Below are 12113 nucleotides of genomic sequence, written 5' to 3' on the forward strand. Positions count from 1 at the left end.
TATATGGGCAGCAATGGAGTCTGGTTGTCACCTAGTGAAAAAGTTTGGTACTGCGCCCAAACAAAATCTTACTGAAAGCTCATTTTTTGAGATATCAACCTAAATTTTGAAACACAACTTGTTCAGATTTTTGGCTTTGATTTTTTTGCAGTTTTAGAGTCGCTCAGGTTTTAAAAATATATATTTTATATAAAATATGAATAATTAATTTTTTTACATTGTACATTTCCATAAACTCAAACTTCTATAACTTTTTTCCTGTTTCACTTTCTTAATTTATTTCACTTCTACAAAAATCTGCCAAATGTCTTCTTTAAAACAAGACCAATTGTACGTCTATACTCCAAAGCATTCTTTAATTACAACCATTTAAGTTCGAAATGTGCATTTTAACGTCTACTCAAAAAAAAGGGGGGTGACAGTTAACAGGTTAAATACAAGCGCCTGTCTTTAGCCTATAAAAATATAAAAAGCTCACAGCAACAGTTTTACAGGTTTATGTGCTATCAGAAATTACTGTCATTAAAATAATAATTACAGCAATTCTGAAAAAGCACACTCTTTGATGAAGATCCCACATTAAATAATGCTTTGTTGGTAGGAACAATAACTTGTTTGGTGATGCTGTGGTCTGCTTGCGTCTGTGGAAATGTGATGCATCCCACTAGTTGTCGTTATGATTATGTGGTTTAATTTCTGAGTGGTGTTGTGGTGGTGAAGGTTAAAAGCAACAGCACCATGTCGGTCTTAGGAGAGAAAGCACAAGAGGATACAGGTTTTCACTGCAGAAGACTGGGTGTAACACATTCAATTGGATGTGGGATATTTAATAAGCATTTAAATGACAGAAAATAGTTTTGTTTGTCATCAACACAAAAGTCCCCAATAGCTACCAAATCAGGCCCAGTTGAAGCTTTGAGATGCAAGGTGGGCCAGAGTTGTTCCTTTAATGCATTTAATATTATTTAATTTTTCCTGATAATACGTTTTGTATCACTACGTTTTGTACTGGCTGAAACGTAGGTATGCAACATGGGCTGCCAATGGATCGCATGGTGCCACCACCGTGCGACACACACCCGGGTCTGATTAACCCGTGGTGGGCCAATCCCGGCAGAGGGTGTCTTGTGATAAGTGGCCGAAACACCCAATGAGGTCGGGCACACAACTGAAGATGTTTCGCACTGGTGGCACCATGAGTTCTGTGCCAAATTTCACCCCACCCAAGATGACATCCCCATTCAATTGTTGTGCTGAAAGTTAGGGATCTTTAACAACCAGTCCTAGTAAGAATCCTGTAATTTCAGATTTTATAACAAAAGGGTAAGGTTTTGAAAGGGACTATTAACACTTCTATTCTATTTTTAGAAGCATAAATAATTTATATTCCTGCTTAACTTCCTGCTCATTTTATAATATTCTGTCACAAATTCAATTATGCATTTTTCCTTAATGTTTCAACAATAAAAAGTAATCTTATATGTCTACTATTAAATTGATACATTTATGAATAATTCTAATTCTCCCATACAAAAATATATAACTCAACCTGAGAGGGTGACAGAGGAATCCAAAAAATAGAAGAAAGCAAGAGACAAAGTTAAGTTTAGATCATCCATGCATTTATCAATATAATACATATTCAAGTCTGTCTTTAGCTTCTGTAGCAGGGATGTGTGTATTGTTGTTATGCTGGTGTGATTTACTATAACTGAAGTAACATGAGCAGGACAAAATGCCGGATTTCAAAATTTTGTGTGCCAAAAAAAATATTGTAGGCTATTTTATTACAGTAATTGAGTTTGTTATAAACAGGTATCAGGAGGCAGCTCAGTGATCAGCTAAGTGTCTTTATTTACTTAACTATAGTGTTGGGAGAAACAAAACTTTTCGAAACTCTGAATCAATTGAACCAGTTGTTAAAAAAAAAATCACTCTTTTGAAGCGCTCAAATTGTCACACCCTGGTGACCCCTGCTGGTCAGAACAGTGCAAATACAACAAAAACTCAGGCCAACACAAACCAGTTACAAATGTTTTATTGAAGGTGTAATTTATTAAATGCAATTATCAAATCATCTAATACCATTAAATATTATTTAAGTTAGTAAACAAGTAAATAGTAAACAAGTTTAGTTTGTTTTGCAGTCAGACCAATAAGAGTTAACTGTAACTCTTACTTTTTTATTATACAAATGCGTCATTAAATACCTAAAAATGAATAAAAATGTATCCGAGGTCAGGTTCATGTTTCCCAGAGATCATCGCCCCTTAGTGGCGAACCACTGACATTTCAAAACAGTTATGATGTACATAAAACTCTACTGAAATCACATTACTGTGGCAGTTTCAAACATGCCCCGAATCACTGTTTCGAAACAAATCAATGGCAAAGGTTTCAAAGCTTCATGTGTATGGAAATTCACTTCAGACTTTTAGTTGAGTTTCTGAATGCAATGCTATTTTTGAACCATTATACTAATTCAGAACAACACAATTTCAGACAATAACAACACATGAGAGTGAAAAAAGCATGAAACCATGAAGTTAAAACATATTATCAGAGAATAATGTGAACTAAGATATGTGAGTCAAGGTCGTATGAGCGCTAACATTTATTCCAGTAGATACGGGTATTGATCATCGTTTTTTGGGGAGATTTGCATACACAGCCTCCTTCTTTGATTTCTGCAAGGAAAAATGCAGTCATATTTGAAAAACAAACAAACAAAATTAACAAAATTTGGCATTAAATTGAAATACCTTATAAGGGCCTGTTTCTGTAAAATAACTTTGACTGGTCATAGTTTCAAGATTTGAAAAGTGTTGTTGATTGTTTGTATTGTTCAATGATTGCTGTCGTCTATGTAATGTATAGTCTACATTTCTATCTGGATTATAGTTTATATTTTCTAGTTGGCGTTCCTTCCATTGAAACAAAAATGATGTTATGTTTTTATTAAATCTGAGAGCGGTCTCACTCCTCCATTGGCTTCTTGGTAGTTGCATCTTGCTGACCCAGAAAGTTAGTAAAGATAATGTTTAAAATAGTCCAAGTGACTACAGTGAGTCAACCTTAAGTTTATGAAGAACTTCCACAAAAAAAGAAAAAAAAGAAAATAACGACTTTATTCAACTATTCCTTTTCCGTGTGGGCCTCTAATGAGAGTTCACGAGAGATCCATTCCAATTCCTATTCGACATTGATTGTGCTTTAGGTCTCAGTGAAGTGTTTACAATGGTTCTAAAGTGTGCATTTCCTGGATGTCCGAATTCAATAGCTTACATACACCACGTGTCTTCCTCTGCTTGTAAACAGACAGTGTAGGGCTTCCATGTTTGTGTAGGTTATCTGTGTGTTGGGTGTGTACATACAATGTGTCGCCATTGTTCTCTCGAATGCCCAAGACGAATTTCTCCAACTGGAGACAATAAAGGCTTATCTTAGCTTATCTTATTCCGGCTATGTCAGGACGTCATCTTCTCAGTTCTCGCACATGCATCGAGGCCCACACGGAAAGAAAATGAATAGTTGAATAAAGTCGTTATTTTTGTTTGTTTTTTCTGCGCACAAAAAGTATTCTTGTCGCTCATCCATCCATAACCATTGGTCTTGTCCCACCCATATACAATGGTTCTGAGGCCGATGTAATCAGCAACCTATAGTACTTTCAGGTAATGAAATCACAACTATACCAACATTTAAATCATGTTTTGCCTGCTTATGCCCTGTCGTCTTGAGTATAATAAACAACTCCCTGAGCACGGGTGTTGTGTCTGCTGCACTCAAAATCGCTGCTATAACACTGGTACCAAAAAAGACCAACAGACACTGGGTAAACCTCAATAATTTTCGTCCCATTTCCAATGCGCCCTTTCTGGCTGAATTGTGGCTTTGCAGTTATACACTCACTTCACTTTACATTTCTTTTTGAGCGCCTCCAATCTGGTTTCCGCAAACTGCACTGAAACCTAATTAGTTAAAGTCACCAATGACCTGTTACTTGCTGCTGACTCTGCCTGTCATTCAATCCTGATTCTTCTCGACCTCAGTGCAGCTTTTGACACTGTAGATCATTTACTCACTTGTTTGGAAACTGTTTCTGTTGTTACTGACACTGTATTTAAGTGGTTCAAGTCTTATCTCTCAGACCGTGGGAAGTGTCCCTGGGGGAATTTAGGTCCAATATTGATTCAGTGCAATTTGGTGTTCCCCAGGGTTCAGTTTTGAGTCCCCTACTTTGTTCGCGTTAAATCTTTCCCCTTGGGAAACTTCTAAGATCCTTTGGTCTTAAGTTTAATTTTTATGCAGACGACACTCTGATTTACATTCACTCAAAACCTGGTGATAAATCAGCTTTCTAGAACACTGCATATCAGAGGTAAAAATATGGATGTCACAAAATTTTCTTTGTCTCAACAGTGATAAGACTGAGGTTATGCTCATTGGTTCACCCCACCAAATACGTAAAGCTGGCCCTTTAACCCTAAAGGTTGATGGCTCTGCTATGGAGTTTTCAAACTAATTTACAAAATCTGGGGATGATATTTGATTCAAACTTAACATTTGATCCACATGTCCAGAACATGGTTAATGTATAATTTTTTCACCTCAGAAACATTGTAAGACTGAGCCCAATGCTATCTTTATCCGTGGTGGAAAAACTGATCAACACGTTTGTTTTTTCTCGCATTGACTATTGTAATGCTCTGCTCGATGGGGTCTCTAAATCAACTCTAAACAAATTGCAGTTGTGTTCAAAACTCAGCTGCCAGAGTCCCGACAAGGTCCAGGACAAGTGAGCACAAGTGTGTGCCTGAGTCGTCCTAAGTGTGCCTGTGCGCAGCTTCACACTGGGACAGGCAGGGCTCGTTGTGGCATAGTGGGTACTCGTTCCCAAAAGTGTCATAGTCAACGCAGTTTGAATTCTCTCGAAAGGGAACATCTCGGGTTTCGACTGTTAGAGGCTGACAGTGACATGTGGGTTTGTAACAGTACGGTGAGTAAATAGTATATTTATGTTTGGATGAACTAATCACTGATAATTTATCAATAACATTCTATTGTTATTGAGGAAAAATACCATACTTTTGCTAACTGCGTGCAGATAGATTTTGATCTGTGCTAATTAATTTGTAGGACTGCAAAATGGAAATACTGTATGTTAGTTTTTACACTGAGGTACGAACAATAAACTTAGTGGGTTTTTTTTTAGCTATTTGATTAATATTACTCACAAAAGCTTAAATCATACTGACTGACTGCAAAAACTTCTTACAACACTGTCCTAAATGATCTTACCATTTTTTGTGTTTTTTGTTGACAGGATGCTGCATTATTTCTGTCTTCATCACAGGACTGAACTGCATTCATAACGATCACAGACGTGTTAAATCAACAATGTTTTATAATCCTATATTGAAATTTGTACTTAAAAATAATATATTTTGACTTCTGGATTAATTGCTTGCTCTCCTGACCTGTTTTTCTGCATTCCCTGCAGAAGCAGAAAATCACAACGACTGCAACCACAATCATCAGAGATCCAGCAGCCGCAGAGATCAACACTATCAGAGACACTGAGACTGGAGGAACTGAAGGAGACTGTGTGTCTGGTCCTGTAATGATAAAGAAAGAAGTGAATGCATCAGTCTGATCTCCAACAGAAGACAGAGATCAGGTCGGTAAACACACACATATATCATCAGAGCTGTGGTACCTGCACATGTGTGACAGAGTGTGTTGATGTCCAGATGTGTGGTCTGGTTGCTGATGGGATTGTTCAGCACACAGCTGTAGGTGTTTTTATCCTGATATTCCACCTCCAGAGGTAGAGAGAGACTGATGCTGAGATCACACACACTGATGCTGGACAATACACTGATTCCTGCGTACCAGGAGAGAGTCGCATCACACACTTTCAACACTGATGAACACACCAATGAACAATTTGATGATGACGAACAGTGTGAAGAGTTACTGATGATGACAGGAACAGGCAGACGAGCTGGAAAACATCAAAGAATAAACAGAAATATGAAATAATCTATAGGGATGGGCACGAGTACTTGAGTAGTCAAACGTGACAGCGATTATCAATCATGAAAACGATGATGGCCCTGACTTTAAAAAATATATTTTTCTATTGGTTCTTACGGAATTTTGGATGGTACCTGAGGTCTGATTGGTTAGTGTTAGCACGCCTTTTCAGTCTTGAATCAGTCTTGCCTGGAATCACTTTGATCATGAAATACTGCAAGATGTGCAGCACCAGTCTGTCATATACATAGCATTATAATGAGAACGTGATTGTAATAGATTAGAATGTTTGTAAATTCTTTGTGCTTTAGTTGCCCGTGTATCAGCGCGCTGTAAAGGGAACCCACAATGAGATAGCAGACTAGCACGGTCAAGTTCAAGTGTGCATTCGTGCCCTTTAGTGCAGATGTAAATTGTAAGATTACTTTTATTTTGTTTATCTGATTTAATCTCATATAGGACAAGTTTGGTTGAGTATATTAACCAACTAGCAAAGCGCTGCAGTACCGACCAGTGTTCATTCACTCTACAGTTTGATAATGCCCAACATTGACTATGGGTTATTTGTAGGGGTGTAATGATACCCCCATGTCCCGATTCGATACATATCACAACACTGAACTCACAATACAATATTATTGTGATACTCCAAGATATATGATAAAAGGTTAACAAAAAATGTACTGTTGAATAAAATGCTAAATTTAATATTAGGTGTAAATTAATAGGCTTGGACTTGCACAGGACAATGGTGACACCAGAATACAAATATTCATGATTCTGAAGCTGAAAATACAGAATTATTTTTAGATGAACATGCTTGCACTCGGTCACTGATTAGATATATTTAAAATAATGTAGGCCACTTTTTTTACTGGTAACATAAGACATTTGGCATTATGAGGACCCACAAATAGTCCCCCATTGCATAGGGTAGGACAAATGAGCTATACTCACCATAGACAGAAACATTAAATATTTCTGATGTCAGTTTCAGTCCACTTATCTCTAGTTTATAAACTCCAGCATGTTCAGTTCTGGTGTTTGTGATGGTCAGAGATCCAGTTTGATCGTCCAGCTTCAGTCTGTCTTTGAATCTCCCATCAGGAGCGTCATCGTATATAGCGAAGATTTGCTTTTTTTTCTTCATTTTAGCTATGAGAGCCTTTTCAGCTCCAAATTTCCACATTATGTAGTCGTCCTCACGTATTTGAGTATCAGAGTTCAGAGTGACAGAATCTCCCTCCATCACTGACACTGAATCACCAAACACACCTGATGAACAAACAGATTTACACAGATTACGGCTCCTGATGGTTTACAAAGTCAGAAATCTGCTGTAGTTTGTAAATAACATACTAACGAAAGGTGAGATATATGAACATAATATTAATGGTGTAATTACAACATGGAAAGTTGGGTTTTTCTGGAAATTGTCAATACCTACCACATTTTGGTATATGGGACATTTATAGAGAAAGCAGGATTCCTATACACTTTTTATCTAATGAATTTGTATCTTTTTTTTATGTTACTACTGAATAAAAAAAAAATGTTTAGAGATGATTTGCATTTGTAATCCTTGAAATTAACATAATTTAAAACCCACAAAAATGTGGCTTAATGGAGGATTTGCTATGAGTCTCCATTGGTTGACGTTACATTCAGTGTAGTAACTTGACTTCCATGACTTTTATCATCTGTGAAGAATGTTACTGATATTTAGGAAAAAATATGTCAATTTATAACTTACCAGTCAGACGGCACCAGCACAAACAGAACAAAACAAACACGTGAAACATTCTTACATTGTGACACCAGCAGCTCATCTTAGTCAAACTGAAACCTGCAGAGATGTGGTTGTGGTTGTGGATCTGCTTGTAGGTGGGCAAACCTCCAAGCTCATTAGGTAAAATGAGAAGAAAATTGGAATATTGTGTACATCTTCCTAAATTTCATGCTGAATTAGAATGAAATTTAAGAGATTTAAATGGTTTTATAATTCACTTTCATTCAAATCAATCAAAATTAAATCAATTATAAATTATTGTGTAGGGTTTTAACAATTAACACCATCTGCAAACTCATGTTGTGGTACTAGCTGCTCATCTTAGTCAAACTGAAACTGCGGTGGTCGGTTTTCTTCAGAAATGAGGTTTGATCTGCGCAGGGGTCTTTTAGGTGAGAGGGGGCATTCAGTGTATTTGTGTTTAGTTTGTAGGTGAAGTGTTTCTTCCTGCGCTGCTTTTAATGAACCTAGCAGTTGATTCCCTCACAAAACAGCTTTAAAGTAAAATAAAATAAAAATACTGAATGCATAAAAAAACTGTCAAATCTGACTCACAGGTCAGACATGATAACATACACAACATTGACAGCTAAGCAATAGGTTTGCTGGAGGGACATGCCTCTTTACATCATGTGGTACAGATGTATCTAATACAAAGTAAACGTCTAGTAGACTCTATTCATTCTGGTGAAATTACTAAACAAAATGCACACAAACAACTCCCTGCTCTAGATATGCAATCACTGATGAACATCTTTGGTTTTAAAGGTTTTCTGGTTACTCAAAGTGCTTTACAAGGGGGGAAATCTCCTCAACCACAGTGTTTAACATCCACCTCGATGATGCAACGCCCACCACACACCAGCTTATTGGTGGAGAGGAGATGGAGTGATGAATACAATCACCATATATATATATATATATATGTGTGTGTGTGTGTGTGTGTATGTGTATATATATGGCCATGATTAGGAGGAGACATGATTTTGGATAGAGGCCAATGGGCAAATTTGGCCAGGATCCCGGGGTTACACCTGTGGTGGATTTTTAATATATAAAATAGTAAACTGTATATTAAACTAACCATGTTTCTAACATCTAACCGTATTTCTCTTTTTAGGCCTAACATGCTAACACATTGAACACAATGTACTGTCCTGTGTTTTTGAATGTTGTATGTTGTGTTGCTATACCCCTTTGACTTTGGTTGTGTGAGTGTATAAATAACAAATACGGGAAATGAAACTAGACAGATGTCTAAACTTGAAACCAAAAACAGAGTTTGGTTCTACCTGGTAACAGAAGGGTTTGCATATGAAGGACCAATCAAATTGTGGGGAAATTATGTAACGTTTCATGTCATTTTTGCCATACCTCCTTATTTTATAAAAACTGTTGTATTTGTGTTTTCCGGTGGGATTCTCAATGGAATTTGTCTGAGATCCTCCTGCCTTGCTTCTTCTTGGGGGAGATTCTTTGAGAACTGCTCGAGAGATCCTCCGGCTATGATTAAAGCATTTACAGGACATTTGCTGAAGTCTGTTTGGAAGTCTGTATTGCTGGGCAACAAGAAAGCTAGTTAGGGAAACAAGTTATTTAGCGAAACACTAGACCCTTACTACCAAGTGATAGTGTGGATCACGTGAAGAACACTTGAGACCTTATTCCCAATAAATAGTGTTCGATAGGGGGCGAGATGTTGTTCGACTCTTTGTGAGACTCTTAGTACGGCTTTACGTTTTTCTTGTATTTCTTGTACAGTTAGATTGCAGCTTAGGTGTCAACTTGCGTGTTCAGAGGTAAATCAACTGAGTATAATATTTTCAGGTGTCAAGGTGACACCAGGTGCAACCTTAGTCAGTAGGGGAAAAATCTACCACACACCCCTACTCTTTTTCGAAGGACGTCCTGGGATTGTTAATGACCACAGAGAGTCAGGACCTCGATTTAACGTCTCATCCAAATGATGGTGCTTGTTAAAGTATAGTCACTATACTGGGGCGTTATAGGACCCAAACAGACCACAGGTTGAGCACCCCCTGCTGACCTCACTAACACCTCTTCCAACAGCAGCCTGGTTTTCCAAGGAGGTCTCCCATCCAGATTCTGACCAGGCTCAACCCTGCTTAGCTTCAGTAGGCAACCAGTCTTGGGCTACAGGGTGATATGGCTGCTGGCATTACAGAACTATAATAGACCTTTAAATTGCAGTAAAAGTTAGGCAAGGCAAGTTTATTTATATAGCACATTTCGGTAATTCAAAGTGCTTTACATAGAAAGGAATTCAAATGTCACACTATGGCAATTCAAAGTGCTTTGCATGGAAAATAAGCACAAAATAAAAGCAGTTATAAAATGAATGATTTAGAGTAAAATGAATTAAAGTATAGGAAAAAGATTACATAGAATAAACTTCTCATCTGGCAAAACACCGGTGTATCTTATTTTGCATCTTTCAATTCCCCAACTTAAGTGGTTTATGTTTCTCTCTTACCCAATTCTCAGAGCCATTTGAGTTCAGTTTAGAATCAAAAGGAAGAATACATCAATCAGTCTGACGTACAGTGGATACTCTGAGATTTTCACATGATGGTCAGTCTCAGGTTAAACCAAAAATGCAAGTCATGTGAGATTTGTTTAAACTATACATACATTAGAATACACAACCGCATGCATTTTGCAGAAGAACATTGTTTTGGTTGTGCTTGGGCTCTGTGTGACTGTGTGGGTGAATATGATTATTATTCCTCTGTTCCATATGTACCACCTTAATTTCGACGTTGATAGTGCTGACATCGAAATGCACACATTTGAATCATTCGAATATAATATCTGTTAATTGATTGATTGGTAAATGAGTATGCTCCCAATTATTGTGGATTCCTCTCAGGTGTGTTTGTCATGTGACCATGCCATGTGATGTTTCTATTTAAGCTGCACCTGTACCAATAAACAATTGATTGTGTGTTCTCACTGCAACCTGTGTGAAGCATGTTTATTGTCTTTCGCCGGTATCTAGTCAAGCTCTGTTTAACAGGTTATGGGCCCAGATGCGTTGATGTTTTGTGCAGATACGGCGTGAGTAGCAAGACAGTTTGTCTGCACGTTTGAATTCGTGTCTCAAGGTTTGGAGTGCCAGCACTATGAGCGAAAGGACAAGTTCACGTTGGTCTCGTCTTGTGTTTGACGGAGACGAAAAGAATTATGAACTGTGGGAGACAAAGTTTTTGGGCCATCTGCGGTTGCAGAAATTGAAGGACACAATTTTGAACGGGCCCGCTGCGGATGCAGATGCAGATGCATTGGCTGAGGATGCAGCAAAGAATTCTGAAGCATATGCTGAACTGATCCAATTCCTCGATGACAAAAGTTTGTCCCTGGTCATGCGAGAGGCTGCAGATGACGGGCGTGGAGCACTCAAGATCTTGCGGGACTATTATGCTGGAAAGGGTAAGCCCCGCATTGTGAGTCTCTACACAGAATTGACTTCCCTGCAAAAGCTGAGTGGTGAGAGTGTAACTGACTATGTTATACGTGCCGAGACCTCAATCACAGCACTGAGGAATGCTGGAGAAGTATTGAGTGATGGACTATTAGTTGCAATGGTTTTGAAGGGGCTGCCAGAATCATTCAAGCCTTTTTCCATTTTTGTCACTCAAAGGGATGAGACTCTCTCTTTTGCGGATTTTAAGACAAAATTGCGGAGTTATGAGAGCACTGAAGGTATGCGCACAGCTGTGGCTGAAGACAATGTCATGGGGGTCCGGGTGCATCCAAGGAAGGCTAGTGCCCCGGCAGGCGTAAGGGTGCGGAGCACTGAGAGCGGGGACATTGAGTGTTTCCGTTGTGGCCAGAGAGGACACCAGGCAAGACAGTGTCAGCGTGATCAGCAGTGGTACAGCCAGGGCCAGCGTATCACATGGCGAGGAGGACGGAAACAGCAGCGGCAGGACAACGCACATGGGGTGTACGAGGAGACAGACAACACCTTTGCCTTCAAGTTGGTGACCAATGATTGTCAGCCAGGGAGCGGTGTCACCAGAAAGGGGTTGATGGTGGACACCGGTGCGACATCGCATATCATCACCGACCTGGCCAGGTTCAAGAGCTTTGACGACCGATTCCAGGCCGAGACGCACTGCGTGGAACTGGCCGATGGCACAAGGTGCAAGGGGGTTGCGGAGCGCAGAGGAGAAGCAGAGGTGTGTCTGGTCGACAGCAGGGGGCGGCACCTCAGTGCCACACTGAAGCATGCGCTGTACATCCCCTCCTATCCCCAAGACAT

The 12113-nt window shown here is 38.9% G+C and overlaps 1 protein-coding gene across 1 annotated transcript; it reads right to left on the reverse strand.

The window, feature by feature from the left end:
• Positions 1-1837: 1837 nt before the first annotated feature.
• LOC307169851 (SLAM family member 5-like) lies at positions 1838-7869 on the reverse strand. The gene is made up of 6 exons (XM_079890694.1): positions 7793-7869; positions 6997-7314; positions 5720-6007; positions 5481-5618; positions 5302-5363; positions 1838-2687 (listed from the first exon to the last, which is right to left on the reverse strand). The coding sequence occupies exons 1-6, from the start codon at positions 7866-7868 to the stop codon at positions 2640-2642; spliced, it is 930 nt and encodes a 309-aa protein (XP_079746820.1). The 5' UTR covers position 7869; the 3' UTR covers positions 1838-2639.
• Between the last annotated feature and the right edge of the window lie 4244 nt (positions 7870-12113).

The sequence above is a fragment of the Squalius cephalus genome (assembly GCF_949319135.1).
Source record: "Squalius cephalus genome assembly, chromosome: 13".
NCBI classification, from domain to species: Eukaryota; Metazoa; Chordata; class Actinopteri; order Cypriniformes; family Leuciscidae; genus Squalius; species Squalius cephalus.

Coding starts and splice junctions, on each gene's coding strand:
- LOC307169851 (XM_079890694.1), bottom strand. CDS start 7,868: ATGAGCTGCTGGTGTCACAATGTAAGAATGTTTCACGTGTTTGTTTTG. Junction 7,315..7,792: donor GTGCTGGTGCCGTCTGACTG/GTAAGTTATAAA, acceptor TTTGTTCATCAG/GTGTGTTTGGTGATTCAGTG. Junction 5,364..5,480: donor CAGGGAATGCAGAAAAACAG/GTCAGGAGAGCA, acceptor TTATGAATGCAG/TTCAGTCCTGTGATGAAGAC.